Source organism: Gracilinanus agilis, chromosome 3, assembly GCF_016433145.1.
Source record: "Gracilinanus agilis isolate LMUSP501 chromosome 3, AgileGrace, whole genome shotgun sequence".
NCBI classification, from domain to species: domain Eukaryota; kingdom Metazoa; phylum Chordata; class Mammalia; order Didelphimorphia; family Didelphidae; genus Gracilinanus; species Gracilinanus agilis.
In genome coordinates this window covers 19184990-19195990 of record NC_058132.1, presented here as the reverse complement: position 1 = coordinate 19195990, position 11001 = coordinate 19184990, and the positions used below count along the sequence as shown (strand labels likewise).

The window sequence follows — 11001 nt, the reverse complement described above, 5'->3', positions numbered from 1 at the left end:
CCTGGACAAACAGCTTTAATATACTGCAAAAAAATATTGGTTATTATTCCCTGTCCAGAACAACATCAAGCTAAAAGAATGAGTGTTTCTCTAGCAGAGCCTAGTCATAGATTAAATAATGTGGTACTTGTGGGACCTACCTACTGACCTTTCTGTGTCTATGTCTGATATTGAACATGGAGTGGGATATCACTTGCTACAATCATCAGAGATAGTCCTTTTCCTCCTAAGATAGTTTCTACCATTGAAATTTAGGGAAGAAGAGACTATGCCTCTGGGATCCTCCTCACCAAGACTTCCTCTAAGAGTACTGGGAGAACAGGTATTCTTTTATTTAATGAGTTTGTATCCAAGAATCTAACTCAGTGAAGTGCCTGGATCATAATAGGCAGTGACTAAATGGTCATTGATTAATTTGTTGATTGTTTGGGGTCCCTGAAGCATAAGGGTAGGGCAACAATGAACAATTAGCTTAAAATGATTTCCATATACATTTTAGGAAGTTTTAAGATCCAAATTGTCTTCCTCCATCCTTCTCTCTTCCCTCCTGCAGATGGTACCATTTTGATCTGGCATATATTTGCCTTCTCATGCAAAAAACTTTTCCAAATGAATCATTTTTGTTTTTTTTTTTTTTTTTTAATTTTAAACCCTTAACTTCTGTGTATTGACTTATAGGTGGAAGAGTGGTAAGGGTAGGGCAAATGAATCATTTTTGTAAGAGAATTCTTATATAAAACCAAACACAAAATATAAACACAAATATAAACTGAAGTGAAAAATATGCTTTGATCTGCATTTTGACTCCAAACGTTCTTTCTGTGAAGGTGGATAGCATTCCTGCCATAAGTTCTTAGAATTATCTTGGATCATTGTATTGTTGAGGGTAACTAAGTCTTTCACTAATGTATTTATACATTATTGCTGTTGCTGGATACAACATTCTCCTGGTTCTGCTTTTTTCATTCCCCATCATTTCCCGTAGTACTTTCTAGCTTAAAATAACTTTAAAAAAGGCATTAAGACAAAGAGACCATGCGCCAGTAGTAACCATAGATAGAGATAGTCTGAATGCAGAAAGTGGTCTTTTAATGAGGAAGCTATTACATATAGAAACTCAGCACCTGGGCCAATGATTAGGGAAGTGGGACCCCTCTATAGATGAAGGAGATGGTTGAACCCAGAGTGACCAACAATTATTCTAATATTCTTGCAGATGGGCATTCTAACATAGGATGTGCCTGTCCTTGTGAGTTGTCTAATATATCTTGTTGGAAGAAAGGAGAGATTTGATCTGAAGTCTGACCCATCTTTTAGGAGAAGGGATGAGTCAATAGCTATGCATGAATGGATGAACCCTGAAGTGCCACTCAAAGTGGGATATTCTTTTCTCTGGTCTCTGAGAGGAGATGTGGGGCTCTTGTTCTATCTCTTTACATCTTAATAGATATCTCTGGTCTAAGGGTTAGAGGGTAGGTTCAGAAGAAAAGGCATTTTGTTGCTCTGGGAGAAGGAGGTAGCCTTTAGCTTTCACTAACCAGCATATTTCTTCCCCACCAATTGCTGGTCACACAAAGGATAGTCACAAATGGTGAACAACTAGTAAATACTTTTATCCAAGCAAAACAAGAAATAGAAATTGAAAAGTTTTACAGATTAGAGTGTATGCAATTCAGCAGGGTGAACTCAGATCCTGACTCTGACCTAATCATCAGCTTCTGCTGACCACTGCCCCACCCCAATGCCTCATCCCTTTCACCAGCCTCCTAATTGAAGGAATTGATGCAGGCTTGATCTCTCTGCAACAAACTTGAAGGACTGAGAGCACCTCTTCCCATTAGTTACTCATTACTAAACTATAGTTTTGTTTTTGATTTTAAATGTATTGATTTGTTTGTTTCATATATTCAAATACCCGGTTAGCTCTCTCTCTCCCCTCCACTCCCCTCATTAGAGAAGACATCATTTGACAAAAAGTTATATATTTCTATATGTTGCTGGTTCTGCACATTTCCTTCTTTGAAATTTCAGATAGGTCTTTCCATGTTTTTCCAAAATTATCCTGCTCTTTAATTCTTAGGATACAGGCCTCTCTTTTGCTTTTTCCCTGATAACCTTAGGAAATTAATTGAATATTGCTGGGTCAAAAAATTGGTACTGCTGTCTCACGAGGCATACACAGATTTCTAAATCTCTGAGTATAATTTCAGATTGTTCTCCAATATAGTTGAATCACTTCATAGTTCCACCAAGTGTATTAGTGCTTCCATTTTCCTACATTCCCTACAACATTTGTCATTCCTGATTTTTGCTCTTTCTCACTTTGGCATTGGAATTAAGAATAACATGAAAGAAACACAGATTTATCTAAGTATTTATCAATGAGGATGATAAAGTAGTAAGAACCATAGGGTTTTTTAACCCTTATAGTCTGACATAGTAGCAATTTTAAGACAGAAGAATAACATGGGCCAGGCAGTTAGATGAAGTAACTTATCAAGGAAAATATAGCAAGAGAATATCTGAGGCCATATGTGAACCAAGATCTTCCCAACTCTAGACCTGGTACTCTAGTCACTGTGAAGAGTAAATAAAAAATTTCTTTGTCTATCAATAAGCAACTTTTTTTTTAAAACTTTTTAAATTTATTTTTTAAACCCTTAACTTCTGTGCATTGGCTCATAGGTGGAAGAGTGGTAAGGGTGGGCAATGGGGGTCAAGTGACTTGCCCAGGGTCACACAGCTGGTAAGTGTTTGAGGCCAGCTTTGAACCTAGGACCTCCCGTCTCTAGGCCTGATTCAATCCACTGAGCTACCCAGCTGCCCCCTCAATAAGCAACTTTTAAATTAATCAATCAAAAACTTAAGTATCCCTACTTGACACTAAGTGAGTTCACAAGTCACTTACTAAAGTGGATGACAACTCTAAAGGTCACTGCCTTACCCCTGGGCAGTGCTAGGCAAATTAAAATACTACAATTGGTTCTCCTAACGTGGAGGAAGGAATAGGATGAGACATGGAAAAAGGATTATAAAAAGTCCTGAACTTCCTGTTTAAGGGACTTGGGACTTTGACTTTTGGACTTCTTCTTGGAGGGCTGCTCCTGGGGATTCTCCTTTGTACTTCCTTTTTGGAGGACTTCACCTTGGAACTTGGCCTTTGGTCTTCTCCTTTGAAGTTCATCTTGGATGCGTGAGTAGCTGGCCTTCCTTTCTTGGCTACTGGAGAGACTGGTTCCAGAGATTTCTGTTTTGGCTTTGGAGGAGGCTGCAGTGGTGGAACACTAACTGAAACACTACCAGAAGTAGGGAAGCCCCTGTGGGGCTGAGCCTCACTTCACTGGAGAAGGGCTGGTAGGCTTGTTAAAATCTATCTCTTTAGCTACATTTTTCCATTTTCACTCTTTTCACCTCTTTATATATAAAGCTACTAAAAGTCATTTTACTTAACCTATAATATCTTTAAATCAGTGACTACAATATTACTTTAGAATTCTCATATTTAGTCAAAACCCTACATTTTAATTTATTACACCACTGTGCTACCTGCATATCCCCACCACTATAGTTTTAAAGACAGAGGATGTGTCTGGTTTTGTCTCTTTTACTCTGTAGTGTGTGCCTTGATGGCCATCTTCCATGTAGTGTCTCCCACTTCTCATAGAATTTTCCAGACAAGTACCAACACCACAGGATTAAACTCATACTCTCAGAGTCCTCAAGGTACCTTCAGGCACTAAACTCCTCACATTCCCATGAGGGTATTGGAGAAATATACTCCTTCTGCTCTCCATTCTAGCTCAATAACCTATATTGAAATAGATAGAACTCTCCTTTCTCCCTCCCCTTTTTACAAATATTAAGGAAACCTGTAAAAAGTATGGGAATCTGAAGTCTTCAGACTGATCTGGAAAAGAAGCCTTTAAACATTCTTTTGTTGACTATCACTTTCAAAACAATGTTCTCCTCTCCTCTTTCAGATCAGCTCAGGAAGAATTTATTCTAAACATTCATTAGGGCAGTGAAAGACAAGGGTAAGGGTCCTCTAACTGTTACTATAGGGGTGACTTAGGCAGACAAAGGGTTTAGGAAAATCACTTTGACAGGTGAGTAGAGGAGCATGGACTGACTTGGAGAGAGACGTCAGATAGGCAGACCCACCAAGGGCTATTGCAATACTATAGGTACAAAATAATGAGGACATGCATTAGTATGTGTGTGGTAGCATTAGAAGAGAGAAGAGGACTTTTATACAAGTGTAGTGAAGGCTGTCCCTGACATGTCACATGGAAATTTCATTGTATGACTCAAATTCAAGTAGCTAGTATCTTCTTCCCCCATCCCTCCCCAAGAGAGGCTTTCACTCCTGACAGTTGACAAAGAAGGAAATTGAGGTCAGAGACCACCACTCTGCTTGTCTCAGAGAAAGGGCTAATGGTATAGAAATATATCTATCCTTTAATGATTATTACTCTAGAGCAGTGATTCTCAAAGTGAGCTCCACCGCCCCCTGGTGGGTGCTGCAGTGATCGAGGGAGGCAGTGATGGCCACAGGTGCATTTATCTTTCCTATTAATTGCTATTAAAATTAAAAAAAAATTTCCAGGGGTGCTAAGTAATATTTTTTCTGGAAAGGGGGTGGTAGGCCAAAAAAGTTTGGGAACCACTGGTCTTGAGGATATGGTTTTCATGTTCAAGCTAATTCCTAATCATTGTTTCATTAATAGAGGAGAAAAGAGGATGTCAAGCTCTATATCTCAAACTTGACTCCCTTCATACCAAACACCAGTTCCATAATGAATGTATATAGCAATTTGCAAAGATATCTATTTATCCAAATCTTAACAAAACTGAAATCAGAGAAGGCATTCATAGGAGAATATGTATGACAATACCAAATTGAGGAGTTCTCCTATTGTTAGCAACATTACTCATCTGTACCAAGAAAGAGCTCTCTGTATCTCACCCAAACGGAAATGACCTGAAGTCTTTAGGGAAGGAAGCTAGGGAAAGGGATATGAAGGAGATTGCTAACTGCTCTTGACTTCCAAGTGTCTTTCCTTCAACAACTTGAGGTAAAGTTGGCCTCTTCATCTTCCCTCTCCAAGCTGAAAGCCTGAAGCATCAGCAGTGATTGGAGAGACTGAAGAGACTGAAGTGACTAGAATAAAACTGATCGTGTCTCCTCTCTCTGGCTCTCAGCAATTCTACCCTGTCTCTCACACAGGACAAGTTATTAATCCCCTCAAATAAAGAGTTTTATGCCAATGGGCTTTAAGATTGAGGTGACATTCCTTCCATAGGCTGAAACTCCCTTAAAAATATTGCTTGCCTAAATTGGGTCCCAAACCTGTAATTATGCGATATAAACATAAATAGCAACATTCAATCCCACACAGTTCAAGTCACCACATTCCAAAGTTCATTCTGGATCTTCTGGTGCAACGTGTGGTCTCAACAGGCATCTTCATGGTGCCTTCTCCAAACAGTTCACTTTTTGGATTAGGGGAAATAAGTTTCTTATCCTAAAATTACTCTCAAAAGAATTTAAACTTTATATTATAGGATAGTAATATTTTCCTCTCTTAGGAGTATGGTGAAAAACACAGGGATCATCCAGGAATATATGGCTGAGTCATGAGGTATGTGAATCAATTGGCAAAAGAAAAGTAAAAACATCAAAAAATACAAATAAAATAGAAAAAATAACTCGTGGATGAAACATAAACTATCAAAGCCTTATGTGTAAAAATTCTAAGTAAGGAAAAATAAACCTATAATAGGTCCTTGAATCAAAGCCCAATTAAAGTGATTTATGTCACATAAGCCTATAGTATCAATTATGCACTTACCCAATCAGCAGCCAGGACTACAGAAAATGTGCCACATTATGAAAGACAGAAAAGGGACTAGATTTCGACAGCAAATTGGGAAATAGCATTCCCTGGTCTGCTTTTATCTTTTTCTCTCAGGGATACTGGAGCCAGGATGGCAGCCAAAGTGAGGTGCTCTACAGAATATGGGAGGGGGAAGACCTGCCTCTGATGTATGTCAAACAGTTGCAACCTCAAATCTCAAACAAGTTGAAATCCTCTTGTTGTGGCATAGAATGTCATCAATCCTACAGGGATTGTTTGTCTCTTTGACCTTGTGCTCTATTGGTACTATGCAGGCTAGCTTTGTGCTCTTTGGCACTGTGCAGTAGTGCTTTTTGTATTCTCTTCTCCTAGAATCAGACATAATCATTAAGTAAAGTCCCATTATTTTAAACAATGAGTGACAGGTTTCTATAGTCTAAAACTTTCTTTCATGATAGAATGTGAACAAAGACTCTGGTATAAACTAGAATTCAGGAAGTTTGTTGCTCTGACTGATCCCTGATGAGGACCTCTGATGTCACCTTACCACAGCTGACTGAACACAGAGCAGGGACAATGGAATCAGCAACCAACCTGGAGGAGCAGCACCAACTGTTTCTGCCATAGAGATCTCATTCCTCTTCTCCTATTTCCTGATATTTCCTCCAACACCAAACCCAATGCTTCAGGAATAGTTGATAAAGGAAGGGGAAGGGAAAGAGGAGGAGAGAAGATTATTACATCAAATGACAATTAAGGGTGGTGGTCCTAGGATCCTTTTATCCTGACAACATGATTTATGCTGAAACACCCTGAGTTCTTCTCCTTGGCCAGGTCTAGCAGCTGGAGAAGCTACTCTGTTGGCATCTATTACATACTGGTCTTTGGGGACAGACTGAGACAAAGAGACATGGTTCAGGCTTGTCCTGGACACTGAGAAGTCTGATATGAAAGGATACACAGGTCCTGGGCTTCTCAACAAGGGGAGAGATGGGAAACAGACTGAGCCCCTGAGTAGAAGCTGAGAGAAAAGGGGGAAGATCCAAACCCTGTGCTGGACATGGAGGAAAGAGAAAAAAAGAAATCTGGGTCATGTACTTGGCATTGAAGAGACCCAGAAGGCAGAGACATAGGAACCTTCAATTCACCCTGAGAAGTAGGGGAGAAGAGTCACATGTCTTCTGCTGAGTAGTGACAAGGACAGGGGCAATGGGACGCCACCCTCTATGGAGTCGTAAGGTAGCTTCCAGTACAAAAAGATGCCAAATCCAGCTGAAAGATGGTACCCATTGGGTTGTGGATATGATGTTTGAGACTAAAAAAAATCAACCCTTAAATAAAAATATATTAAAACACTCACAGGTGAAAACAGTTCCCCTCCAAAAAAATTAAAGTAAGTTCTAGGCAAGGAAATTAAAAGGAATCAGTAATAAATATCCCTGAGAACTCTGGAGCATCCCACCTAAGTCTTATTTTTTTTAATCCCTCCCTTATGTTTCAGTATAAAGTCTAAGAAAAAAGTGACAAGGGCTATGCAATCAAGGTTAAGTAACATGCCCAGGGTCACATACGCACAAATTGGAAGTGATTTCGATTGAATTTGAGCACAGGTCCTCCTGAATCCAGGACTGACACTCTATCTATTGTGCTACTAAGACCACATTTATACCCTTCTTGTCCAAAGGGCCCACACCTAGGTCACACCTAGGATAAAGTTAACTCAAATCAGCCCATGTCTGCAGCATGCCTCATTCCCTTACAATAGTCCCAATTAGGATTGTGAGCATGTTAGGGGTTAACTAACATTTCCCTGCCCTATAAGATGGAAAGGATCTCTATGAGCTACCACAATATTTACCCAAGAGAAGAAGAAGTGGGCAAACGGGTGGAGGAAAGAAAATACTCTGAGTGAGGAAGGAGACCAGATCCAGTGTTGACATATATGGATGGAAAAGAATCTAGAAGGAGACTAAGGGAAATTTAATTAGGTTCATGTCTCTGCCCATCACTTGTTCTATAACCCTTGGCAACTCATATCCTGTCTCTGCACTTCTGTTTCCTCCTCTCTAGAATGGAGGAGTGGGATCCAGTGTCTAAGGCCCCTCCTGGCTCTGATTCTAAGCTGTCTCTCTTTTTCTCCCCTTCTCGAAAGGCTGAGGTGCAGGAAGTCCTGACCCCTGATAACTTGTCTAAGCTGTGCCTGAAACCCTTATCTGTAGTTAGGCTGAAGAGGAAAACTAAGGATTAGTGATATAACAGGGTCATTCTGAGGGACCCTTCTCCTGAGCTGCTAATGGGGAAAGAAAGTTGAGGATCAGGAGGAAAAGAAAGGGACGCTGATTGTGGATATACATACATCCTGGGAATCCTCATTTGCTCATCCTTTGATCTCCATATTTCCTGGTATGAATTTCAGGGCACATTTTAGAGTGAAAAAAGAGCACCCTATTGGCTAAGCCAACCACAGAGTGACAATCACCACAGCAGAGACTAGGCTGATGCTTTCCTGGTGCCCAACCAGAACTTCTCTAGTTTTTATGTAGTTTTGTCCTGTTTCCCAAAATGTAGGTGTCCACAGTGTGGGTTATCTGTTTAAGAGTGTTTGGTAAATAGAGTCAAAGACAAGAAGAGGATTGTCAGAATGGGGGCTCAAGACCAGAGATTAGATGGGCTGCTAATTTGGTCATTTTAATGCATGCTCAAGTTGGTTCATCATTTTCCCAGGAATCACTTAATGTTTGAGATCAATGTCTTGTTACTATTAAAAATGTTTTAGAGACTGATTTAGGGGTTAGAATATCACTTTACTAAATAGGATTTTTAGTTCACCAATAAATTATTGTCAGTGATTCTCTAGATCTTTAATGGCAAACCTATGGCACATGTGCCAAAGAAGGCACACATAGACCTCTGTGTGGGCATGTGAACAGTTAGTTACAACTCCTTCACTACTAGTGAAGAGTTAGTTACTACAGAAGCAGAGGGACTCCTGGGAGTTGCTCCCTTCCCCTTCTCCACCATGCCTCCTCACCCCTCTGTGCTTCCCCCCTTCCCTGAGTGGAGAGCTCAGGCCACTGCCCTCCCTTTCTCCCTCCCCTGTCTGCTACTAAAGGTTACAGGGAGGGAAGGAGGGGGTCTCCTCTCCAGCCACCAAGCCCAGCCACATCCCTTAAAAAATCTCCACTTTCATTCCTTCCTTCCTGGCCAGCCACCAGTCTGGGGGTGATTGTACCTCCCAAAGGCTAATTACATTCCCTCAGCCACCTGATCCTACCACCATGTGGGTTTCAGCCCAATAGGCAGCCCCACTTGCAGGAGGGTGCTGTCATTAGAGTGAACCATTGCTAAACAAATAGAAGCAGCCTAAAAGGGTCTGAGGTGGCATCTCTTCAGGAGAGCTGAGTCGAAAACCCTTGAGGCTGCTCCTAAATCTGACCAGGTCATCTGACCCTGACAATGGAGCCCGAATCAGGAAAAAGCAAGAATTGTTTCATCATTCTGACCCCAGATGATTCTCCAACCACCTCCCCCCCACACACACACACCCTTCCCACTGCATGGTACAATCATTCAAGCAGGACCCACAGAGAGGAAGGAAAAGTGAAGCTTCTCAGACAGACTTGGGGTGAGAAAACAGTGCAGAGCTGGCCCTGGTCACACCCTGTGCCTCAGACCAGCTCCAGGTCAGCCTGGGTCCCCTCTCCCACCAGCCTCTGGGAGCACCATGACTCCTGTCCTCTCAATCCTGCTGTGCCTTGGTGAGTCCTCAGCAGCCCCCACCCTAGAGGGGACTTTACCCACCATCAAGTCCAACCTCCCCCCCACCCCACAGCCTCCTCTGTGCTGAGGAGGAAACTTTCATCCATAGAAGAGGAGTGACAAGTCTAAGGTCACACAGCAAAATTGGAGTTGGGAGGAGACAAGCTGGGACTCTTAAAGGGGTCTCCTGGAGTCCACTCTTCTTTACTCACAGCAGCCCTAAGCCCTGGCTCTGAGCTGTCTCTGTCCTTCCTGTGGGGATGCTGGGGGGGGGGGGGAGCCGTGAGTAATCAGGGTCTTCTCTGCCAGGGCTGTGTCTGTGCAAGAGGACAAGGACCCAGGCAGCAGGTGAGTCCTTTCTCCCACAATCCTCCTGCCAAGAGGACACAACTGACCCAGGAGAGGGAGCTGGGGGAGGTCTGGGCTGGGCTGACAGAGTCTATAGAGAGAGGGGACCTGGTGTGGGGGCGGGGTACCTACAGAAGGGGGATCCCCTGGACCTAACAGCTCTCCTTCCCTTCCAGATGAACTCCGCAAACCCTCCCTCAGGGCAGAGAATAGTTCTTTGGTGCCGGAGGGGGAAACTGTGACCCTCAGGTGCAGGGCATCATGGGAGGCTGAAAAGTGGAAGCTTGAGAAAAGAGGAGAATCTGGATGGTCACAGATCAAATCTGTAAGAGGAGCTGGGGATGAGGGCGAGTTTTCCCTCCTATCTGTGACATCAAGTAATGCAGGGACTTACCGGTGCCTCTATTCATACTGTTTATACAAACAAGGACATTCATTCTCCTTGTGGTCAGAGTGCAGTGACCCCCTGGAGCTTGTGGTGACAGGTAAGGGAAATCAATTCTCCCCAGCACCCCCACCCCCCTCACTCACAGGCAGGGCTGGCTCAGGGTCTCCACAGTCCTGGGTCCTTCCCCAGCCCAACCTGGCCCCAAGTGTCCCTCTGGCTCTGCCCTTCCTGGCTTCTCCCCTGTGTCTGCCTCAGCTCTCCCTCTGGGGTTGGGAGAAGAAGGGAGGAATCAGCATTTCTATGGCATCTGCTATGTGCCAAGCACATTACACTTATTATGTCATTGGATCTTCACAACAATTCTGCCAGGTTGGGGCTAGTGTGATCCACATTTCATAGATGAAGAATGCAAGGCAGAGAGGAAATGACTTGCCCAGGACAACATAGTTGGGAGGCTGGATTTGGACTCAGGTCTTCCTGACTCCAGGCCCAGAGCTCTCTCCACTGCCCCATGAGCTTCCTCACTCAGATCCCAAGCCTCTAAATCTCCTACTCAGGCCTGTCCCAGGGGATTACTCAGGCTTTCTCCTCCCTTGCCTTCTCTCTTTCTCTTTCTTTCTCTCTCTCTCTTTCTCTCTCTCTCTCTCT

The 11001-nt window shown here is 42.8% G+C and overlaps 1 protein-coding gene across 1 annotated transcript in view; it reads left to right on the top strand.

Annotated features, from left to right (window-relative positions):
- The first annotated feature begins 9582 nt into the window (after nucleotides 1-9582).
- LOC123240821 (leukocyte immunoglobulin-like receptor subfamily A member 2) overlaps nucleotides 9583-11001 on the top strand; it is a 6210-nt gene continuing 4791 nt past the window's right edge. The window contains exons 1-3 of the mRNA XM_044668536.1: nucleotides 9583-9616; nucleotides 9927-9965; nucleotides 10142-10450. Of these exons, the coding sequence (XP_044524471.1) occupies nucleotides 9583-9616; nucleotides 9927-9965; nucleotides 10142-10450 (382 nt within the window). The remainder of the gene's footprint in view (nucleotides 9617-9926; nucleotides 9966-10141; nucleotides 10451-11001) is intronic.